This window comes from Bos indicus, chromosome 16 (genome assembly GCF_029378745.1).
Source record: "Bos indicus isolate NIAB-ARS_2022 breed Sahiwal x Tharparkar chromosome 16, NIAB-ARS_B.indTharparkar_mat_pri_1.0, whole genome shotgun sequence".
Lineage (NCBI taxonomy): Eukaryota > Metazoa > Chordata > Mammalia > Artiodactyla > Bovidae > Bos > Bos indicus.
In genome coordinates this window covers 61,268,474-61,292,973 of record NC_091775.1, presented here as the reverse complement: position 1 = coordinate 61,292,973, position 24,500 = coordinate 61,268,474, and the positions used below count along the sequence as shown (strand labels likewise).

General features: G+C 42.1%; 1 protein-coding gene across 6 annotated transcripts in view; it reads left to right on the top strand.

Annotated features, from left to right (window-relative positions):
- ABL2 (ABL proto-oncogene 2, non-receptor tyrosine kinase) overlaps window positions 1–24,162 on the top strand; it is a 103,926-nt gene extending 79,764 nt beyond the window's left edge. For 3 of the 6 annotated variants that reach the window (XM_070768514.1, XM_019976700.2, XM_019976702.2), the window contains 10 exons: window positions 1,817–2,112; window positions 5,287–5,559; window positions 6,635–6,719; window positions 7,666–7,843; window positions 8,409–8,593; window positions 9,894–10,046; window positions 10,920–11,009; window positions 13,514–13,687; window positions 14,231–14,464; window positions 14,774–24,162. In XM_070768514.1, the coding sequence (XP_070624615.1) occupies window positions 1,817–2,112; window positions 5,287–5,559; window positions 6,635–6,719; window positions 7,666–7,843; window positions 8,409–8,593; window positions 9,894–10,046; window positions 10,920–11,009; window positions 13,514–13,687; window positions 14,231–14,464; window positions 14,774–15,954 (2,849 nt within the window). In that variant the 3' untranslated portion in view covers window positions 15,955–24,162. Of the gene's footprint in view, window positions 1–1,816; window positions 2,113–5,286; window positions 5,560–6,634; window positions 6,720–7,665; window positions 7,844–8,408; window positions 8,594–9,893; window positions 10,047–10,919; window positions 11,010–13,513; window positions 13,688–14,230 lie in introns of all 6 variants that reach the window. The other 3 variants (XM_070768513.1, XM_019976699.2, XM_019976701.2) reach the window with 1 other exon arrangement.
- Window positions 24,163–24,500: the final 338 nt, after the last annotated feature.

Genomic DNA, 24,500 nt, shown 5'->3' with positions numbered 1-24,500 from the left:
ATCAGGTTTCTCTGGCAATAAGGTCAATGTTTATTCCATTGTTAATCTTCATGGTACTCAAAAGTTCCAGAGTAGAAAATTCTCCTCCCAACTGCCAAAAAAGAGAAAAACAAATAGCCCCAAACCTAGAGTGTTCGACTATATCCTGATTATGATGACCTGTCATTATCAGTTCTTTGTAAGGAAAAATAATGTACTTGGTAAAGAACTTAGTCTTCTCAGTTTCTTAAGAGTATTAGAGAAAAGCTGCTGACTGACAAGTCTTATATAGCTTTTCTGACAGCACTAAGATTTGTTTTCCCTGCAGATATGATTGGGGAGTATTTATCAGCACGCTTGTGCATTTCCACTGCCACTATCTACACACTATCTACCTGTACACACAGGTAGTGTGTGTACAAGTAGATACAGATAGTGTGTAGATAGTACACACAGTATCTACATGTACGTGTGTATATTTTCTGTGTGTGTGTGCGTGCGCACGTGCACATACCCGAGTTTTTTCTCACTGAATGTCTCACAACCCAGGGTCTTAGTGAGATAGTAGGGGCAAATAGAAAGTCATATTGTGGCAAACATTTCTGTAGACCACTGAAAAAAGATGACTGGCAGAATAATAATTTTGAGTTTTTCCCCAGCAGTCTTTGCTTGGTAAGTACTGGGCCATGTGCTTTTGATTGCTGCGGCTTTCTTCTGTTCTCTGACACTGAGAGGTGGATGTGAACTCTACAGGAAGGCTTGCATCTCTCAGATATGGGGGTGTAAGGCCTTATAAGGATTTATATTTTTTTTATGACCTTGCCATGCAGCATGTGGGATCTTAGATCAGGGATCAAATCCATGCCTCCATGTATTGGAATCATGGAGTCTTAACCACGGAACTGCCAAGGAAGTCCCAGGAATCTTTAAATTATCATTTACTGATAATGATATCTCTTACCTTTTCTATTTTGCCTGGGCTGCAAGTACAGGATAAGGAAGCATGTTTAGGGAGTCTGAAGTTGATACTCACAACTTTATTAAAGAAATCAAGGACATTGAAATTGATAGCAAAGATACTCTGAGTAACTTGAGTCTTAGGCTCCAACTTTAGTCTCAACTTCTCTTTGCCACACACTAATTTGAGAGGAGCAGATGGGGGATTCATTCGTTATGGGGAACGGGAGGGAAATTATTTTAAAACTTCAGTCCTGGAAAAGATTGTGCTTTCGAGGTCCTGACTGCCGACCCCTACCTCCTCACTTTTCTTTCTGAAATATTGCTGATAGCTCTGTGGTCTGTGCTTTTTTGTTTTTTGTTTTTGATTGATGGTTTTTGTAGCCTTGGCCAACTGAAATTTAGAAGTAATTTTGTGTTTTACATGTCTAATCCCTAATCCTTGATTGCTGTTAGCACTGAACCATATATATGTTCTGTGACCATATATATGTTTTGAGGAAAAAATTCATTTCATTTTTTTTTTTTTTTAAGAAGTGAGACCATGTCCTATTCCAGACATTTGAGTGACCTTTTATTCTTTGTGTGCTACCTTAGTTATGTATATGGAGTTTCCTGTAGTATAAAAGCTTTTGAAACCCTATTGATAATGCCAGAAAAACATGTCTAAGTATGCTTCTTTTGTTTAAGCTACAAGCTAAAAATATCAGTCAGGCTATGATGATAGCAAAGTTCATTTTCATTATCTTTAAAAAAACTGTGCTGGTTTAAAAGTTCTTGATTCATTTTTTCAGTGAATTTCAAGCTTGACAGTAGACTGTTTCTGTTTAAGATAAAGTCTTACATCTTTTCTTTCCCTCTGTAATGATCTCCTGGCCAGGTGAAAAGCTCCGAGTCCTTGGTTACAACCAGAATGGAGAGTGGAGCGAAGTTCGCTCTAAGAATGGCCAAGGCTGGGTGCCAAGCAACTACATCACCCCTGTGAACAGCCTGGAAAAACATTCCTGGTATCATGGACCTGTGTCTCGCAGTGCAGCAGAGTACCTACTCAGCAGTCTGATCAATGGCAGCTTCCTGGTGCGAGAGAGTGAGAGCAGCCCCGGGCAGCTGTCAATCTCGCTCAGGTACGAGGGGCGTGTGTATCACTACAGGATCAATACCACCACAGATGGCAAGGTAAGACTGGCCGGCAGCCACCTCTTGGTGTGAATGGGCCTGCTCTTTAGAAGCAATATTCAGAATGATGAAAGAATACAATTTTTATGTCTGACATGAAAGAAACTAATCACTGATGTGAGTTTGAGCTGTTTGGCACATGAGAGAGAGCTTACTCTTTTCAAAACAGTACAGTAATGGAAATTAAAAACAGTATTACATTAAGAGTTTAAAGATGAGCTAGATTTGAAGATGAAAAATGAAGGAAACAGCTGTATAAGTTAACTGGTATCAGTATACAGATATGCACATATACATCCAATACATTGTGTGGAATTTTATGAATTAAACCTTTTATCTATGAAAATTATAATAATCTCTACCAGAAAGTTTAAAGAGTAAAACTTTAGGCTTCTGAGACTGATATTGATCATTAATGTATGTTAATGTAAATAGGTCAATCAGTCATTTAGCACTTTGCAGGTTAGAAAGACCAACTGTTTAAGAATGGCTATGTTAGAATGGAACTGTCTGTCTTTATAAATGGTAAAGCGTAGGTTTATATCAGTTCTTCTATTGAACAGTAAATGTATAGTTATGATGTGCAGGCTAAGTTGCTCTGTGGCCTGTGGGATCTTAGTTCTCCGACCAGGGATTGAACCCACATTGCCTGCATTGCAAGGTAGATTCTTAAGTGTTGGACCACCAGGGAAGTCCTTGAATAATAAATTTAGATTGAATTGTTTCTTCCAGTCTTTCTCTCTTTATGATATGCATAGTAGGGGAAAAGCATAGGCTTTAGAGCAAGCAAATCTGGTTTGCTGGGTAACTCCATCATTTATTCACGTTGTGACCTTACTTAAGCCTCAGTTTCCCATCCCATTTTATTGGAAGCATTCAGTGAGATAATTTCCATAAAAGATAATGGCTGGTAAAAGGTAGGAAACAGTAAATTATTAATTTTATTTGCATCACCCAATAAGACATATTTTTTCTTCAGGAAACCAAATAGAATCAGATAAGGGCCACTCAGCAGAATCTACTTATGGTTGTCTTCCCAACAGAAGTGAGTGCATGTGTGTTCAGCAGACATGTACCGGAATATTCATAGCAGTGTTATCTGTAGTAGCCAGAAACTAGAAACACTCAACTGTCTGACAGCAGTAGACTGAATTAGTAAATTGTGGTATGTATGTAAAATGGGATCTCACACAAAGTGAACACAGTACTACTACACACATTACTAGGAAAAACTATGACCCACTGGCTGTCCACTTTTGCAAATAAAATTGTATTGGAATACAGATACACCCATTTGTGTATGTATTGTCTGTGGCTGCTTTCTCAATATTAAGGCAGACTTGAGTAATGACAGAAATGCTATGGCCACAAACCTAAAATATTTACTATCTGGCCCTCTAGAACAGTCATAGATGAATCTCTTACACATAAAGTTGAGTAGAAGGGATTAGTGATTACTGAGGAATGGGATGAGGGGAGTGGGAATGACCTCTCACGGGTCTGGAGTTTCTTTGTAGGGTGATGAAAATGTTCCAAAATTAGATAGTGGTAATAGTTGGACAATCAGTGCATTTATTAAAGATCACTGTATTGCACAATTGAAATTGTGAATTTTGTGGTGAAATGTATGAATTATATCACAGTAAAAAAAAGTTCGGTGAAAGAAAACAGGCACAAAACAATACTTATTGTGTGGTTCCATTTGCATAGGTACAGTTCACAATCTAAGCTAATCTAAGGTGTTAGAAGCCAGCAGAGTGGTTACCTTTGCAGGGGTCAGTAGCTGGGAGGGCAGGAGGGAGGCTGCCGGGTGCTGGTAATACTATAATTCTCTTGGGTGGGAGATGTTTATCATGGGTGAGTTCACTATAGAACTCATCGGTTCTCCATTTATTAATTGTATGCTCTTCTCTATACACTAGAATCTCTTTTTAAAAAAATAAGCAAGCTCCCTTGGAAGATAAGGCTCAGAGACTGCTATCCTACTTTATCCTTCTTGCTTATCACAAATAAACTACTGTTTTGTTTACTTTCTGAAGTAAAATTGTGGCTCTTTTTAAAAAATTGCCTGGACACTCAAAAGTGCCTCTTAATGAAATAAAAATCATAAGATATTTGAATACCCTCTCTCTACCAAAAAATTAAATCAGTGGTTTTCAAATTATGTTCTGTGTAAGATTCTGAGGTGGGAGTTCATAAGCTTTTACAGGAAGCCAGCCTCTTACCTACTTTAATCAGCACTTCTCTTCCTTTATCTTCTATATTTGGGTTCCTTCGTTGTTTAGCTTAAAAATATTTGAAGACCAGTGATCTTGATGATCCAGAGAGATAGAAGCTTTTCCCCTCAAGACTCAAGCTACTTTAGGAATCATAAGAAGAGTAGTTTAAATGAGATTAAACTGAAGTTCTCTGTCCCCCCACCCCAACATCATGGTTAAATTCTTCCGTAATTCTTCCATTTATCTCAGTAAGATAATGCCTTATTTTCATCTTTTTTTAAATCAGTATTTTAAAAATTGAAGTATAGTTGGTTTACAATGTTGTGTTAATGTGTGCTATACAGCACAGTGATTGAGTTATACGTATATCTGTGTTCTTTTTATATTATTTTCTATTGTGATTTATCATGGAATATTGAATATAGTAGGACCTTGTTGATTATCCACTCTGTATATGATAGTTTGCACCTGCTGTCCCCAGCACCCATTCTGTCCCTTCCCCGACCCCCTCCCTCTTGGCAGCCACCAGTCTGTTCACTCTGTTTGTGATTTTTTTGTTTCATAAATAAGTTTATTTGTGTTGTATTCTAGGTTCCACATATAACTGATATCATATGGTGTTTGTCTTTCTCTTTCTGACTGACTTCACTTAGTATGATCATCTCTAGTTGCATTCATGTCGCTGTGAGTGGCATTATTTTGTTCTTTTTTATGGCTGAGTAATATTCCGTTGCCACACAGACACACACACAGACACAGACACACACACACACACCCACCCCCACACACACACACCCACATCCACATCTTCTCTATCCACTCATCTGTCGATGGACATTTAGGTTGTCTCCATGTTTTGGCTATTGTGACTAGTGCTGCTTATTTTCATATCTTGAGAGCAGTGAGGTAATGACCCCTTTTCAGCTGGTTTATTTTTCTCTGCTCTTCTCACCAGGTATACGTAACTGCTGAGAGCCGCTTCAGCACCTTGGCCGAGCTTGTTCACCATCACTCCACGGTGGCTGATGGGCTGGTGACAACCCTACACTATCCAGCACCCAAGTGTAATAAGCCTACAGTCTACGGTGTGTCCCCCATCCACGACAAGTGGGAAATGGAACGAACAGATATTACCATGAAGCACAAACTTGGGGGTGGTCAGTATGGAGAGGTTTACGTTGGCGTCTGGAAGAAATACAGCCTTACAGTTGCTGTGAAAACATTGAAGGTGGGTTGCTGAGATTACAGTTTTCAGGCATCTTTTTCTTTTGTGCTGAATCACTTGGAAATACCAGTGTGCCCTTCTTTAACTTTGGAACACTTTCCACCCACTGGTGCCAAGCACATCAGCAAATTGTGATGATTAACCCTGGTGCCATTGCTGACAATGCAGGGGCAGATTACTCACTACAACGCAGTGAAACCCACATATGGGGAAGGTTTGTCTCTGGAGGCTGTTGATACAGATCTTGGTGGGAGGTTAGAAGCAAATTATAACTTGTAAAAGCAAAGCAAGCTGTTTTCCTTCCTCAGAACAACCCCTGCTGGGCAGAATTCTCCATGCATTGTTGGAGAATCACTCTCTTGTTCTGTCCTTTGTCTCCCTGTTGCTTGCTTCTCCCATCTCCCTGAGATTAGATCACCTTATTCTTCATATTCACAGAAATCTTCTTCCTGATGCCAGTCTGTCTCTCTCCGTTGAGCATCCTGGTAGCGAATTACATGTTTTGTCACTCATCCCATTCTCTGAAGATTTTCTCATGTGCCTCAGTAACTCTGGAGGACTCCTAAGGACTGCTCTTTACCTCTGAGTAGGAGTCAGTTCTTTTACCAAGAATTTACTAAGTGCTTGTTCTGAGTGTGAACCAGGATGCACAGCCTTGCAGACATATCTTGCTCCTTAAGGAATTTGTCAGGAAGGCAAATATGTAAACAGCTAATTGTTCTGGCTCCTCGTTCAGAGGCTTAAGGTATCTAGAAAGAGACTTTCAGAGAATTGAATGGTCTGTCCAGGTCTTTTGTGTTTCAGTTGTGCTAGGACGTGATTGCTGAATTATACTTACCCTACTAAATTTTACTTCAGTTTCAAATACTGAATAAATTAAAAGAGACATTTTTCTTTCTTAATTGGACTTATACAGAGCATACTAGGCAGCGATAAAATCTCTTGAAGTAAGTGCTAAAATATCCAAAAGATACCCCTTTTTAAAACTGAGGTTTTAGGAGTGTGAGTTGACTCATATGATTAAGATGGGGGCTTGTCCCTCTCCTTTTTTTCTTTCTTATCTTCCCCCCCTTTCCAGGAAGATACTATGGAGGTGGAGGAATTTCTCAAGGAAGCTGCAGTGATGAAGGAAATCAAGCATCCTAACCTGGTACAGCTATTAGGTGAGGGAGCTTGTCTGAACCATGGGTTTCCTCAAAGATGCTTGTCCCCCAACCCCTGTTGTCCCCAGTCCTCCTTTTGTATCACCATGGCGGAAGCTCTCAGTATAAATCTATTTCAATAAATGGTTGTTATTAATCAGAAGTCTCTGTGTTTTAAAATTACCCAAGAAACAGTGACCTCATTGATTGCAATGTATGAAACTGCCCAGCTTGTGCTGATTGCCCCAGATCCAAAGTCAGAGTCATTCGAAATGATACTAAGCCACAAACTATCCCAAAATATTTTTTACAAAATAAAGAGACATTAAACAAAGGACTGTTGAACAGAAGCAGATTAAAAATTGTGACCACCCAAGTGCTTTGCAGGGATCGATAGGCTTCTCACCTATTCAGGTCACAGAGAAATCTTTGACTGAAACAATTGCCCTTTTAAAAATAAGGCCAGTTTCTTTGGGTGTTCATTGAGCCAAACTATCCCAAAGGAAATCGCTTCTTTTGTATTTTTACTGGGAGTCTGCTGTGTAGTAATGAAATCCTTGCAGTCTGGGCTCATATAGTCTTTACCGTGTGCACAGTTGCTGTTACTTTTAGATAAACATTGTCAGCAGGAGGCAGTTGAGGATGTAAAATCATGGGCTCATACAGAACTCTATAGAGGTATTGGTGGTCCTGACCCCTTAAGGAATTAATACAAGTGACTCTACCTTTGTTCAAACAGGCACATTCTCAAAATGCATGTGAATTTCCAGAGCATGGTATCATTGGAAGTAGAAACTCACTATCATCCAGCTTCTTAACGTTGCTATGTTCTTTTCAGAGAACGAAAGGGCAGGAAAGGAAAAGATTACTGCTGGACTAGATTTTTAAAAATTGTCAGTTATTCTTGCCAAAGTGGTTGGCGTGTTTAACTACGTACTAACAAAACAAGCTGTCTTTGAACCATCAGGTGTGTGTACCTTGGAGCCACCATTTTACATTGTGACTGAATACATGCCTTATGGGAACTTGCTTGATTATCTCCGAGAATGCAACCGAGAAGAGGTGACTGCAGTTGTACTGCTTTACATGGCCACTCAGATCTCTTCTGCAATGGAGTATTTAGAGAAGAAGAATTTCATCCACAGGTGTGTAAAACCCGATTATCACTTGTGACTAACCAGGAAACTGACATGCATATCAGATAACTCAGGAAAGTAGTTTTCTCTTTCACAAGGACCATTGTAATGTCATTTCCAACTTAGAAACCTACTGTGTCCTCTGATGAAAGTACTAATGCAGGGCCTTTGCTGTTCTCAGAACAGAAGGCTCTTTATTTTGCCCAGGACTAAGTCCAAGATCATTTTGCTCCATCTAGTGGCTTGATTTTAAAAATAGTTTTCTGCCTTAGTAAAGAAACTGAAACCTCTGTTACCCACCTCTGAAACCTATCCCAGTGTACTTATAAATGGGAACTGGTTTTCTGAAGCCTGCTTTATTGTGGCATCATGTAACTGCCTCTTGGTGAGTATTCTGCAAGAGATATATAATTAGTGGCTTTCTACCATGTTACAATTTTCATGAACTACTACCATACCTGTCAGCACTTACTTATCAAACTCTGCTTGCAGCACAAAGAACTGATACTAGAGCATTCATGACCATTTTCCAGAACCATCTGAATAGAATCACAGCGGGGTTTCTTTCCCACAGGGATCTTGCAGCTCGTAACTGCCTGGTGGGAGAAAACCATGTGGTGAAAGTGGCTGATTTTGGCTTAAGTAGACTGATGACCGGAGACACCTATACTGCTCATGCTGGAGCCAAATTTCCTATTAAATGGACAGCACCAGAGAGTCTTGCCTACAATACTTTCTCAATTAAATCTGACGTCTGGGGTAAGGTTGGACAGGACATTTTTCTGTGTCTCGTCATTTTCTTTATACTTTAAATGCTTAATTCTTTAGAGCTGCTTTTTTTGTATATGATCAGTATCCTCTGCTGTTACACCCATCCTTCTTCAGTTATTCAGCAAGCATTTATTATTAATAAATACTATCTGCTGGGCATTTGCAGGGTACTTACTGTAGAAAGAAACTGTAAAGAATAAAGTTAAAAAAAAAAAAAGTTCCTACCTTGGGAGCACTCACAGTCTAGATACTATATTGCACTGAAGTTCTAACAATCCTCTCTATAAAGCTCCCTGTTTTCCACGTTAGACTTTATTGCTTGTGTCTAGAGCACTGTGACACAGTATTTCTGAAGGTGAGAACCTGGTGATTTACTGTTGGTGGGGGCTAGTTCTGGGTGCTGGGGATGATACATTCCCAAAATGATAGTGTCTTATGATTTGGGACTCCATTTCAGGATATTGAATTAATTCTTGGCCTTTATTATTTTCTTTTTTTCTTTTGCTGTTTTAAAATGTATCTTTTCAAGGAAGGCATGGTGAAGTTTTATCTAGAATTTGTCTTTGTAACTGATCTTGTTTCTACTGCCCTGAAAAAGAATATTATTTAGTAGTGACTTGGGGGACAGAACGAGTCAGGATGTTTGGATTTTGGGCAGTAGAAATAGTCGAGAATTCTAGATCATGTTTTACCAGCAATCTCAAACTCAAGAGTAACCTGTGACAGAATCAAGCAAATTCTTTCATCACATGTGAATTTTATTTGATTTCAAATGTGTCCATTTTTATATTCTTCCTTTAGTATTAGTGACTTAAAAATTGTGCAACTCATTAAATAGATTGTAAGTTGCTTTAAGAATAGTTTTGATTATACCCCAAACTTCTTATATGGCTCTAGTTTATTCTCCCTCGTTGTAAAGGAAATCCAAATAAAAATTGGGAAACTTATTTATGTATTTATTCTGGTCACATCTTATGTGGCCCTTAGTTCCCTGACTAGGGATTGAACCTGTGAAATGCTTTCACCTGCTGTGAAAGCATGGAGTCTTAACTACTGGACCTCCAGGGAAGTCCCCAAAATTGGGAAGTTTAAAGAAAACTGTCTTTAGATTATACCTAAACTTTTCCTGTGGAAAATATTTTGAAGAACAAGTCATGTTTTAAGAATTATAAGAGTATACTAATATTGTAGCATTGTGAAAATTTGAAAGAGAAGTTACCTAATGGTATAAAATAAATAATAAATCAGAAGAAACATAAAAGCTCTTTTTTTACAATCCCTTCTGCAGCTTTTGGGGTGCTCTTATGGGAAATTGCTACATATGGAATGTCACCATATCCAGGTATTGACCTGTCTCAGGTCTATGATCTACTGGAAAAAGGATACCGAATGGAGCAGCCTGAAGGATGTCCCCCTAAGGTGTATGAACTTATGAGAGCATGTGAGTATTCTTGCAGATTTTAATTTTGAAGTAGTTTAAATGAGCAATTCTGGATGATTAATAACAAAATTGAAAACATTTTTCCTATCAATGTTGTAAGATTGTATTCAACCTTGTGACATAGAGTTGGTCACTGATCAACCAATTGGGCTACTGTATGCTCTACTACTGAGTCACACTGGAATCCTAAGAATCATTGTCCATGGCCAAGTACTCACTCAGTTTCCCAAAAGATTTGCCTGTATAATAAGGTAATAAAAAATGGATTTGGAGATTAGGTTGGGGAGGGTTGCTCTCAGCTACGCAAAATGAGTGTTGAAGACTGGAGAATGCATGAAAGTGACTTCTGTGATGTGTAAACAAGAGCATCTGACTTCTTAAAGATGAAAAAGTAGGGAGGTGAGTGGTGAATTAAACCACCATGTATTTGAGTCTCATTATTTTCTCATTGAGCATTGACTGCCTACTGCTGTCATCAAATGTGAATTCCAAACTCCCCTTTTCTGATACACTGTTATGTTTTGGAATGTGTACAACTAATTGTGAGTGAGTGAGTGAGTTTGAAGAGAGGTTTTACTACTTTTCATTTTTCCAATGGAAGAAAACTTTTCTAAACCATCTCCCCACCCCCTCTGCATCCCTCTAGTGGAGGGAACAGGAGCTGAGACTGCATAGAAGGACTGGCCCTAGGAAGTGGGTTCATCGCACCTCAGGCTGGGACTAAGAAATAGCTGCCTCACTGTCACTGCAGACTTGCTGTAACTGTGCTTTAGCTAGCACATGTCCCAGAGCATGGAGCTCACCCTCAGGTGGGCCCTGAATATTTAGTTTCTGCCAAGAAGCTTTTACTACTCTTCTCTTTTGGTTACATAGGCTGGAAGTGGAGCCCTGCCGACAGGCCCTCTTTTGCAGAAACACATCAAGCTTTTGAAACCATGTTCCACGACTCTAGCATTTCTGAAGGTGAGAACCTGGTGATTTACTGTTGGTGGGGGCTAGTTCTGGGTGCTGGGGATGATACATTCCAAAAATGATAGTGTCTTATGATTTGGGACTCTATTTCAGGATATTGAATTAATTCTTGGCCTTTATTATTGTTTTCTTTTTTCTTTTTTTTCTTTTGCTGTTTTAAAATGTATCTTTGTCTCTCTAGCTCATATTTTTAATATTGAAATATTTAAAGAGTATGAACAAAGATTTAGCTGTAAGGGTGTTACATCAGAGTGTAGTTTATAATACTGAAAAATTAAGAACATTTAAGTATCCAGTATGTTAATTATTACATCCCTATAATTGAGTAGTTAAAATGATATTCTTAAATATATTGACACAGAAAGGAGTTTAGAAAAAGAATGTTAAATAAGCTAAGCTATGAACACTGAGAATCTGTTTCTTATGTAAAAAACAAGTATATGGACACATACAGGAAGTTTCCTACTTTTGTGTATAATGTCTCTTTAAATTTCCATGCAAAAGTCAAACAGTAAACGTACTTGTTGGTACTTCCCTGCTGGTCCAGTGGCTAAGACTGTGAGCTTCCGATGCAGGGGACCCGGGTTGGATCCCTGGTCAGGAAACCAGATCTGTCATGCCCCACCTAGGAATTTGCACACTGTAACAAAAGATCCCCCATGTCTCACTGAAGATCAGAGATCCTGCATGCTGTACCTAAGACCTGGCGAGGCTAAGTAAAAATAAATACTGAACAGATTAAATGCCCAGTCAGAGAATAAATAAACTTCTTAGGAAGAGAGAGACTGGACTTCCCAGGTGGTCAAGTGGTTGAGAATCTGCCTGCCAATGCATAGGACATGAGTTCGATCCCTAGTCTGGGAAGGTTCCACATGTTGCGGGGCAGCTGAGCCTACGCGCCATAACTACTAAAGTCTGTGTGCTCTAGAGCCCATACTCTGCAATAAGAGAAGCCACCACAGTGAGCCACCACACTGCAACCAGAGAGTAGCCACCATTCACCGCAATTGGAGAATGCCTGAGAGCAGCAGCAAAGACCCAGCGCAGCCAAAACTAAATAAATACTTGAATAAATAAAATTAAAAGGATAGGCTATTCCTTGAGAGCTAAAAACACAATTCTGTCTAATTGCCTATTAGACATTTTTGTGTAGTTCCAGAGTTGTATACATATTTTTTCAAATTTTTCTTTTTCTTCATAATTGAACAGAGCTCTCACTACTTAAACTCACGTTAAAAAATGTTTGAAGAAGAAATTAGGCAAGTTGATTTTTTTTCTGCTTCCTTTAGTGATTTATCGTGTTTTGCTAAGAAGAAAGGAAAAAGTACACCACCAGAGTTTAATGACAAGTATTTCCATCCTCGTCCTTCTATATATGGAACTTCTACAGGTTAGGGAGGGCACAGCTCACCCTCTGGGCCAAATTAAGCAGCTCCCTATCAGAGCACTTTTCTCTGTACCCTTTAGTTCATGTGGAGTCAAATCCTGAATATCATTGGAATCTCATTGGCATGGCTTGAATTATGTGCTATGTACCCACGCTTGTGGGGGATCAATTTTGGAAAATAATTACCAAAAATGTTGTAAATTACAAAATTCCAAAGTTTGATCCATACTTCATTTTTGTTCAAGAATGGATAGCAGAGTGAGTCTTTGCCTTATTAAAAGCCACGAATCCCATGGCCATTTTTAATCAGCTGAGGCTTACTAATAGGGTGAACACATTTTCAGGAGCCTCATTTGCTTCATTGGCATGAAATGTATGTAGCCTCCTTTTTTTTTGCAAGGCACAACCTGAAAATAAAATATCTGCAAATAGCTGTTTGCTTTGTTCAACCTCTGAATAAGCATTTAGTAAATAAGAATATCCAGTTGACCAGTGTGCATGTGAAATCACCCATTATCAGAGAAGTACAAAATAAAACAATGAATGGCCAGTACACACCTACCTCAGAAACGCTAAAATTAAAATCAGACAAACAAACATCAAACTCTGGCAAGCATGCATAGTAACCAGAACTTTCCTATAAGTTAGTGGGGATGGAGATTGGGACAGCCAGTTTGGGAAGGCAGTTTGGCCCTGTGACCCGCCGGTCCTGCTCCTGTATCTAGCAGACGTGCATACCATTGTTGCAGTCAAAGACACATCGTAGGATGTTTCTAGCAGTATATTCATAATAGCCCCAAACTGGAAACAACAAGTATTCATCAAGAGGAGAATGAATGAATTTTGGTGTATTCACATATTTGAACAATACACAGCAACAAGAAAACCCCCGGCCACATTCAGTAACATGGATGAATCTACAGCTAGAATGCTGAGCAAAAGTAAGCCCACACTCAAAGGGTACATACTTTGTGACTCCACTTACACGTTTTAGTACTCCGTTCTTCAGGTCCTCTCAGTTGTCTGCCTTTTCTGAAAAGAGAAAACTCCCTTTTTTCTCTTTTGTCATGAAATTGTTCTTTTTCTCATTGCCCTGTCCTCCACACAGAGGTTGCTGAGGAGCTTGGGAGGGCCGCCGCCGCCTCGTCTGTGGTTCCATATCTGCCTCGACTGCCTCTGCTTCCTTCCAAGACCCGGACGCTGAAGAAGCAGGGGGAGAACAAGGAGAACATCGAGGGGGCACAAGATGCCACAGAAGATTCTGCTTCCAGTTCAGCACCAGGTACGAGTCCCTAGGAAGGTAGAGGCAGACTGCCTTGTTTAAAGAGCCATGGGCTATGAAGCTTTTATTTCCACTTTCCTGCCCGTCTTCCTCAAGGCAAAGGGTGGTGGGCATCTGTTTTATTTACCACTCTAGTCCACGGCTCTGCATTGCCAGTGTTAGTAGTCGTGATCTGTCCATTCGGCACACAACTCTGCCTCCCACTCCATTTCCTAAACTCTTGATTCTCAAATAGTTGCACTCCTTATGGTTCTGGCAAAAATTTCTTTCTGAGTCTGATAGGTGAAGCCAGGTTGTGCTGTAGTTGCTAGAGAAAAGATGGATGTTGAGGTAAAAACCAGCAGGTTTATTTCTTTGTATTTATATCTCACATCACATTTGGAACAGCAGTGTGACATGATAGTGTATTTATTAGTTTCCTCCGGGTGTCCTGCTAACACTTGACTCTTAATAGATGCCAACAACACTCTTCACTGTCTTCACTCAGGCGAGTCACTTACTTTTCGCAATACTGATTGGCTGTTATTATTTTTTTTAAATCAGGGTTCATTAGAAGTGCACAGGCCCCCAGTGGGTCCCCAGCACTGCCTCGAAAGCAGAGAGACAAGTCACCCAGCAGCCTCTTGGAAGATGCCAAAGAGACATGCTTCACCAGAGATAGGAAGGGAGGCTTCTTCAGCTCCTTTATGAAAAAGAGAAACGCTCCCACACCCCCCAAACGCAGCAGCTCCTTCCGAGAAATGGAGAACCAGCCCCACAAGAAATACGAACTGACGGGTAACTTCTCATCTGTTGCTTCTCTGCAGCATGCTGAAGGGTTCTCTCTCACTCCTGCCCAGCAAGAAGCGAGTCTGGTGCCACCCAAGTGCTATGGGGGTAGCTTTGCACAGAGGAACCTCTGTAATGACGACGGTGGCGGGGGTGGGGGCAGCGGTGCTGCTGGGGGCGGGTGGTCTGGCATCACAGGCTTCTTTACACCACGCTTAATCAAAAAGACACTGGGCTTACGAGCAGGTAAACCCACAGCCAGTGATGACACATCCAAGCCTTTTCCAAGGTCAAACTCTACATCTTCCGTGTCCTCAGGGCTTCCAGAGCAGGATAGGATGGCAATGACCCTTCCCAGGAACTGCCAGAGGTCCAAACTCCAGCTGGAAAGGACAGTGTCCACCTCTTCTCAGCCAGAAGAGAATGTGGACAGGGCCAATGACACGCTTCCAAAAAAATCAGAGGAAGGTGCCGCTCCGACCAGGGAGAGACCAAAAGCCAAACTTCTGCCCAGAGGAGGCACCGCTCTTCCTCTCAGAACCCCCTCTGGGGATCCAGCCACTACAGAGAAGGATTCTCCAGGGTTGGGGGTGGCTGGAGTGGCAGCTGCCCCCAAGAGCAAGGAGAGGAATGGTGGGGCACGACTTGGCATGGCTGGAGTCCCAGAGGATGGCGAGCAGACCGGCTGGGCTTCTCCAGCCAAGACTGCCGCGGTCCTCCCAACCACTCATAACCACAAAGTGCCCGTCCTTATCTCACCCACTCTGAAGCACACTCCAGCTGACGTGCAGCTCATTGGCACAGACTCTCAGGGGAATAAATTCAAGCTCTTATCAGAGCATCAGGTCACTTCCTCTGGAGACAAGGACCGACCCCGCCGGGTAAAACCAAAGTGTGCCCCGCCCCCACCACCAGTGATGAGACTACTGCAGCATCCGTCCGTGTGCTCAGACTCCACGGAAGAGCCAGCCGCCCCGACTGCAGTCCAGCCCAAGTCAGAAACACAGGAGGGAGGGAAAAAGGCGGCTCCAGGGGCGGTGCCCACCAGTGGGAAAGCTGGGAGGCCTGTGATGCCTCCACCTCAAGTGCCTCTGCCCACATCTTCTGGCTCGCCAGCCAAAATGGCCAATGGCACAGCAGGTACTAAAGTGGCTCTGAGAAAAACCAAACAGGCGGCCGAGAAAATCTCAGCTGACAAAATCAGCAAGGAGGCCCTGCTGGAATGTGCCGACCTACTGTCCAGTGCCATCACGGAACCTGTGCCCAACAGCCAGCTGGTGGACACTGGCCACCAGCTGCTCGACTACTGCTCAGGCTACGTGGACTGCATCCCCCAAACTCGCAACAAATTTGCCTTCCGAGAGGCTGTGAGCAAACTGGAACTCAGCCTGCAGGAGCTGCAGGTGTCTTCCGCAGCCGCTGGCGTGCCCGGGGCAAACCCTGTCCTTAACAACTTACTGTCGTGTGTACAGGAAATCAGTGATGTGGTGCAGAGGTAGCCACTGGAAGCCAAGTGGGAACATGCACACATTTCTGAGGGGAGAGGGAAAGGGACTTGTTTTACTTGTGTTCTCGTTTCAGAAAATGGAAGACTGATACTTGAGTGTGTTTCTGTGAAGTACCTCAGATCTCTGAGTTCTCACGTTTACAGGTTCATCTCAAAAATAACAAAAAGCAAAATCCATAGGAGAGAGGGAAAATAGATGGGGGGCAGGGCAGTCGTGGGCCAAATCAGAAGCTGCACTGAAGCATCAGGGACATGCCTGTCGAGCTACGAAGGACCGAGCCCAGCCCGTCCTTACCTGGAGTGATGTGAGCTGGCCAAACAGGGCTGTCCAGCGAGGCCGCAGGGCCTGTGCCCAGACAGCGGGGTGGCTGTGGCTCTCACTTTGCACCACACGGAAGGGATTGACTAGGGGCCCCAGTAGGTACTAGTGGTACTGATCTCAGTGAGTGGGTGGGGACGTGCCAAGAGGTTTTGTTCAAGGCTTTTGGAAGCTGCTGTTAGCCCGGCTCCCACAAGGTCACGGCTGCAGTAAGAGCTGCAGATCAGATGGCTGGATGCAAAACTGGGAAACATGGCCCTATCTGTACACGCCTGTCTGTTGGTGTGTGTGTTGGTGCCAGAGGTAAAGAACGCTAGGATGTGTGTTCAGGGAGATTGAAACCTCCTCCTACATTGTATACTGCCTAGCAGAAGCCACTTCTCCCAGGCTAGTGTATGATTTCGTAATGGATGAGGATGGGCTTTGTGCTCATTGGTGCCTATCTGTGATCCATAGGCATAGAGGGTCTCTGGGGGTTTCTTCTGCCCCTTGCTGGGCAGGCTGTCTTCCTCGGTCCTGGCAGCATTCAGGGCATTAACCAGCATTGAACACTATTGAAAATAATGGTCCTGGACAGGGCTCTCAGGAGAGTCCCTGCATACTGACATACTGGCCAAGGACTTGAGCAGCTATGTATGTTTCTTTATCAACTAAAGTGCCAGGGAAAAGGGTGTCTTCTTGAAACCCAGCATTCAGCCGAGGAGCCTGTGACTGAGGGGAAAAGCTGGCTTGGTCCTAATGACTCTTTCTCTGTACCTTTCCTCTCCCTCATCACCTTAGACCCAGTCCAGGTAGGGAGTGGGGAGAAGCATTCTCTCACTCTGTGTGGATTTCAAATGAATCACCCTAAGTTATTGTCACATGCTTTTCTTCTTTCACTGACTCCCCCTGCCAGTTGTTGTGCTTGTTTGTAAAGATCATACTGGAAATACTCTTTGATATTTATTTTTTCATTTCACCTCTATTTAAAAATGCATAATTGAAGGAGCAGGTCATTTTCAGGGGACGCCGATTAGATCCTGGAAACCTAATGGTTCCTTTTCCTTCCCTATTCAGTTATTGTTACAGAAGTTAATTAGGATCACTTCTGAATTTAGAACCAAATCTAATTGATTAGATGTTATTAATACTCTCGATACCAGGTCTAAGTCCAGTGACCACTTCATTCTCTTTTTAAAACTTTCTGCCCCCTCCATTCCTGCCTCCAAAGAGAATGCAGTATTTTTTAAAAACTCATTTTTTTTCTCCCAAAGGAATATAAACTTAGGAAGATAGGAATTCAACACTGATGGACAGTGAGTTTTCTTCCTGGCTTTGTCATTGATCCACTGTCAGCCCCATCGCCCCTTCTCTTAATCTATTAAATGGAGGTAATGATACATGTTCTCAAGGGTGTTTTGCAAATAAGTGTATAGTTATCCCTTTGAGAGCCTCTCTGGAAAGCTCTTGAGTGCAGTATTGTTATGTATGAATACACATTTTTCATTCTCCTTTTTCATCATCTTTGCTTGGTGATGAAATTTAAAACTGCTGAGATTATACTAATCAGGCTAAGGGGAAAAATGGTTTTGGACAGAGTTTGGCATCTTTGACCAAGAAGAAATTTTAGTTTTCATTAGAAAGAAAGGAATTGATTCTTTCTGTGGGTGTTCCAGAGGAGTCCCAGGCAAAAAGAAGAAAAAAGCAGGGAGGAGACCGTATTGGGCATTCCTTTCAGGGGTTGGGTGATCCCTCTGTTACTTGTTGGTGGGACACAGGTAACCAGAGATCTGGCTCATCTCTTTGTAATGTTGAGAAGATTCCCTTTAACTTGGATTTGAAAACCAACAATCCTCCGGCCACCTTCTTCTTTGCCACTCTGCTTCATCATATACTTCCATAAACTTGAAATTGTTTTAGCAGTTAGCCTTTTAAGGGTGGGGCAGGGAGAGCTAAAACTTTAGAATATTATTATGCTGCTTTTTAAGTTTATCCCTGTCATTGTGGATGCAAGTTGAGGGATTAGAATCATTTTTCAGGGGATTTTCTTTCTTTCTTTTTTAAAGCAAGGGGTCTTTTCTTGAAAGCTCTGAAAATAAGCCTTGGAGGAACACTACTGAGTGTATTTAAGCTCCCTGGTTTTCTCACCGAAGAGCAGTCTTTGAGGGTGAGGGCTGGGTCTTACTCAGGGGTAGCACCTGGCTCTGTCTCATTCATAGTAGGTGCTCAGTATGTCCATGAATGGATTTTCTTTTTTTTTTTTTTCTCAACACTGTCAAGAGTAGCATTGACTGTTGCAGCACACTCCATCCACATGATGCTTTAACTGTAACTTCAGGAGTTGAGGGCTCAGGGTTCGGGTTAAAGAGACACTGTCAACTTACTATAAAAATGAACTTAGGTTTTTTTCCTTTTTCTACTTGAAAGGGACCAGATTTTTAAAAAATTAACCATATATAAATTTAAACATTTGAATTCAAAGCAGAGAAAATTACTTTTAGAAACTAAAAATGTAGTTTAATTCTGTCTAGTTTAAAAACAAAGCAGACAGCAGGAGCAAAAGCCCTTCTACAAGGTGTTGAAAACTTTCTAAAGTGGTTATATGTATGCATCCCTTTGGGGTTACCACAGATGAATCTTCTCATGTACAGATAATATGATTTCAGTTTAGATTTACTACCTTACAATGCAGTGTTGTGTAAAATACATCTTGTTTGTGCTTTACATGAAGTATTTTCTTAAAAGGCTTTGTGTACAATTAAAATGTATATTTTCCTACAGATGTCCATTGTGAGTTTCAGAGATACAGCCTTAAAAAAAATTGGTCCTGAGAAATTTATTCAGTGTTTTTCCAGGGGACCTCTATACATTGAGGTTATTAGGTCTCCACTAGACCCAGTGGCACCCCACTCCTGGAAAATCCCATGGACGGCGGAGCCTGGTGGGCTGCAGTCCATGGGGTCGCTAAGAGTCGGACACGACTGAGCGACTTCACTCTCACTTTTCACTTTCATGCATTGGAGAAGGAAATGGCAACCCACTCCAGTGTTCTCGCCTGGAGAATCCCAGGAATGGGGGAGCCTGGTGGGCTGCCGTCTGTGTGGTCGCACAGAGTCGGACACGACTGAAGCGACTTAGCAGCAGCAGACCCTTTTTTAGCTGAATTATGGGGTTTAAGTTAGAATTTTTGTACACTTCAGCTGAAAGTTGACTGGTAAAATAGTGCCCAGTTAATAAAATGCTGACTTTGTTAAGGCACCACCCATATTTATTTAACAAAGTCATGCTTTAAGGCTTTTACAGCTTTTGGGCTTTAAGGATACAGTTTAGATAAGTGATTAAGAGTTCAGACTCTAAAGCCAGTCTAGAAGGCAAGTCACACTTAACCTTCCTCGGCCTTAGTTTCTTCATTGGAAAACAGGGATACTAATAGTAACTACCTCAGGGTTGTTGTAAGGATTAAATGAGATAATGTGTGTAAGATACTTAGCTTGAGTGTCTGGCATGTAATGAGTACTCCACAGATGTTAACTACTACTGTTATTAACACTGAATCCAATGAGCTTTTGCCAAGGATGTGCAACAAAATTTCCTGGAGTTTAAAAAAAAAAACAACAAAAATCCTGATTCATTGGCCTCACCCTGTGGAATTCCCTGTGGGGCCAGGTCTCAACCAGTGTGTTTTCCAAGAATCTCTCCAGCACTGTGAGCAGTAGCAACACTCCAGCTTTTTTCTTCACAGCTTAAGAAATGGCAGGAGAGGATGTTGAAGTTACTTGCCCATGAGCTCAGAGCAGTTACTTAGTGGCAGAGCCAAGGCTAGAGTGTGGTTCTTAATTCACTTTCTCATTGTGGGGTCTTGCCACGGTTCCTGTTGCCTTGTGAGACACTGCAAAAAAAGTGACTCGGACAATCCGTCTGCACAGTGCTGCATACTTTCTAAAGCACACGTTCCTGGCACTCTCTGACCTTAAGGGACTTGAATGTTAAGTAATGGCTACACTAGCAAAGCAGGTGTTCAGTAGAACTCAGTAATTTAAAAAATTATATGGGGTCATTCTTTTGGACAGACCTTAGCAACACAGCAATCTGCACTTTGTAATGAAGAAGTAGCAACTTAAAAAAAAAAAAAAAACCTAGTCCTACATTCCTTTTTCTTAAACAAAAACAAAAAACTTTATTGTTTCGTATCATTTTAATAATGACATAATGTATGAAAGCACTTTGAGAAAGAGTAATATAACTATAAAGTATTATTAACGTCTATTTAGACATAGACATCTATAACGTCTACATAGATGTCTGTAATTTAGACACTAAATGTCTGTTTAAATGATGATTGACTTACAAGTTTTTTGTGCAAGGGACCCGAAAATAGAGATATAAACAATCAGCTCTGTGATTCATCACATTTATAAGTATGAAACTGCTAAATGAGTACGTGCAGGTGTAGTAACTGTTTTGCTAAAATGGTAACTCAGTGCCGAATAACTTCCCAAAACTAGGGACCAACTTCCTGGCTTAATTATAAAACTTCAGTAACATGTACTCACTCCAGAACAAAGAAGCTCTTCCAGGGACCTTGACTCAAGAAGAGTGAAGCGCTCTCACCCCTGAACATTTGTCCACCACATGCTCAGCCATTTCGTGTCCTAAATACAGATGGTGGGAGCGGACTCGTTACCTGTTCACGTTGACAGTGTCTTTTTTAACCTGTGTCCTGTAGAGTTTTGTTGTTTTTGGGGGGGCGGGGGGATGGCTGTAGAACCAGTGCACTTTGGGAATTACTTTTCTAGGATTTCCTACCAATTATAGATGAGCTTGACATTTACCATCCTTTTTTTTTTTTGTCTTGTCTCCTAAAGGAGTAGCGGAACGTAACTCACCTCTTAAATTATAAAGATACTCAAGAGGAAGTTGCATTGGTGGCCAGTTCTGAGTTGTAGCTCACTGCTTTCGTGCCTCTCCTACTTCCTTCCATTTTTGCTCCTGATGTCACTGTTAGCATCAGGCTCTGCATTCAACCCCCGACGCCCCAAGGCATTTACGCTGAGCTGACAGGGTTGTCTGCATTTTTATTCTTGATGATTTTTGGGTTTCATCATCTTGCTTGCATTAACTCATTCTACCTGGGTTTAGGGGCCATCTCTGTGTCCCAAGCATCTGTTACGACCAGTCATCTTTAGGTAAGTGTCTCTGGACATAAATTTCTTCTTATGTATTAATAGACTTGAGCTGTCTGTATCTCTGTCTCAGCTTCTGTCAAGCCAGTAGCTCAGTTCTTTGGTAACCTCCTGCTTCAGTTGGGGACGTGTGGGAACAGGTGAGAAATAGGGAAAGGCAGCTCTGGGGTTGCCTGTTCCTTCCATGTGACCGCCCAGGGACATCTCTACTAGCCAGAGCTCACCAGTCAGGGAGGAGAGGCTTTGGGCTGGTTCGGAAGCTTGTCCCACTCTTTTAACAGTGGGGAATTTATATTCTTTGGAGGGAGTTCCAGTTTTTCCAGCTACCAGACTTTTAAAAGTAAAGGCTGGCTTTTCTTTGGCAAGCCAGCATTGTTGCCTGGAGTGACAATTACCGTTACCTGCTTTGTTGCAGCTCCGTGACAGCCAGAAGTTCACTGCCATCTGCCCTCCCGTGTGACTTGGGGGAGCAGGTGGGCAGGCTCTCGGGGCTGTGGAAGGGGCGGAGCCCTGCACCCGAGCATCTGAGCCCCAGTGGCCCCAGCCTATCTTCTGTGACCTTACTGCAGAGTCCCAGAAGACAGTCTCTGCCCTGGGGCTGCTGCTTTTCACACCACTTGCCTGAGCTGTGTGTGTTCTGTCTTGAGAGAACAAAGGTGCAAGAGATTTCCTTTCCTTCTGACTCCACATCCTAGACCCACATCTCCCTCGGAAGTTAGGGAAGACTCCACCCCGTGATCACCCAGGTGATCATCAGTGTTTTTCTCCAGGTGAGGAGGCCAGTGTGGGGCATCTTGATTCCGGGCTTCGTGTGTTTTGCAGAGGAAAGGGTTTGTCAGCCAGGTTGATGTTGCATGGTTATTGAACTAAAACTGGGGGAAACGAACTTTCTGGTGGCGGTGGCTCGGAGCCACAGTCGGTGGGCTGTTCTCTCCACATGGGCTGCTAGCTAGGTAGACGCTGCATGTTTCTCCACCTGCTTGGTGAGCTGGGGGAAGACGCTCTCAATTGAGCCCTTTCCACCCTCCAAGTGCACTATTACAAATTTGAAACAGTTGACCTCTCCTAGAAAATTTACATCCTTTCCCTTCCCCATTGCTCTGTGACCTGAACACAGCAGCAGGGCCTGTGACCTCAGCCCGCAGTCACAGGTGACGTGTGCTTAGATCTTCAAACCTGCAGCCCATCTGTGGGAAAGGATGTCACCTTTTATGTTGAAGGGCCGTGGAGCACCCCTTGCTCCCCCCCTACCCCGACTCCCCCACACACACTGTCTGTGTCTGTTCTGTGAGATTCTCTGTTCATCATTATACTCAAAGCAGCAAGTTTCCGGATTCTTCATGTCATTCAAGCTGCTGAGCTATTATACACACAGGGCTTGAGGTCTCCGCGAATTCTCAATAACTCTTCAGGACATGGGGGAGGTAGATTGTGAAATGCCAGCAGGCTTTTAGAAAGGAAATGCATAGTTTGTCTGGTTGGAGCTTGCTTAGATTTGCCTCTAAGCCTCAGGATAGGCATTTTGAATCATGTAATTAAGCACTATAAACTCTAAATTGGAGAATGGGACTACTGGCTAGTAAAGTTTTCACATCAAAAGATAATTTTCAGCATTTCTAACACAGTCATAACATAGGTAGGCCAAACAAATTTATTCTTGATTCAGAAGTTATTGGTGGAGAATCCAAATACTGTTCTGTACAATTCAGAAGTAGCGTGCCATGTGTTATGAGTGGCAAGAATGCCACGAGACAGATGTTTCCAATAGATGAGGGCCCGATAACCAGCCTTCCTCTGTTTTGACAAACCGGTTTTCACTGTGATCACTCTTGGAACTCCATCATGAAGGACATTTGCTGAGACTTTGAGAAGTCACCTTGATTAGACTATCATTCAGAGAAGTTAGTATTCAGCAGCTGGAAGGACCCATGAGGTACTCATCTTACCGTTCTTTAGGGCGTATGTTTGGACACCACCATATTTCAGATCTGCGCAGAGGGTACACGCGATTCCACATTATGTACATACACTGTTGTCGTGCTAAGAAGGAAGGGAGTGGGAGGAGCTACTCGGATTTCCCTGTGGTGACTGGAAGCTGTGCCCTGGTTAGTGTGTGTGCTGTGAACAGGCTGGCTGAGCTCTCTCTGCATGCTCAGAGCCCTGTCCCCTGGGTAGACCCCACACTTTCCTTTCTTTGCAATCTTAATTCTGTAGTGACTATCAGTGGAGAAACTCCAGTGTTGTGCTCGCTTGGCAAAAATAAGTTTGAACATTTCATGGTGGTTGATAGAACTTTGTCCTTAAACCATATGATTCAGATTCTTTAAAACTTGTTTAATGTTTATACCAAAGGTCACGCTCTGCAGGTGTATGTGTGATGGGTGCACAGAGGAGCGGGTCTGGAGGGCCTACCCCTGGGTGCGTTGCTAAGGGGACACAGTGAGGCAGTGTGGGATTTCACTGAAAACACATCAATCATGGGTCACACTACCAGTGTTGTCAGGTATTTGTTCTTAATTGTTATTGTAATATATTTTCAGGTGTTGCGTTTTTCTAATTTAATACTTTCACCCTGTTGTCTGACTGTGAACTGCTAACAGTGTTAAACTTGATGTAAATAATGAGACCCTTGAAAGGGGAATGCTGTCTGCCTGTTGTCTCACAAGGCTTGCCAACTTGTGTTTTATTTTAAATAAAGGTTGCAATATTTTATTGTCAATATAGGCTTGTGATTGGAGTGTTTCTCCCATAATTTTAATTGATAGGTAATTTAAGCATAATTTCTTTATATATATATATAATGGTATCTGTAAGGTAAAGAAGCTGATTTTAGCAAGCATCCCCTGAACATTCTTTCGAGTGGTCCTTTATGAGTGTGGCTACTCATCCTCTGATGGATTAGTTTGGAAATGGCCAGAGGATCATCTGGAGCCCAGCTGATACGTAAGATGAGTGATGTGTGTGAGTCTGTCCATCCATCTATCCAACATGAGCTGACTGTAAAATGAAACTTCATTCTCTCAAAGTTCATTCTGAGGACAGCTCCAAATGAAGTTT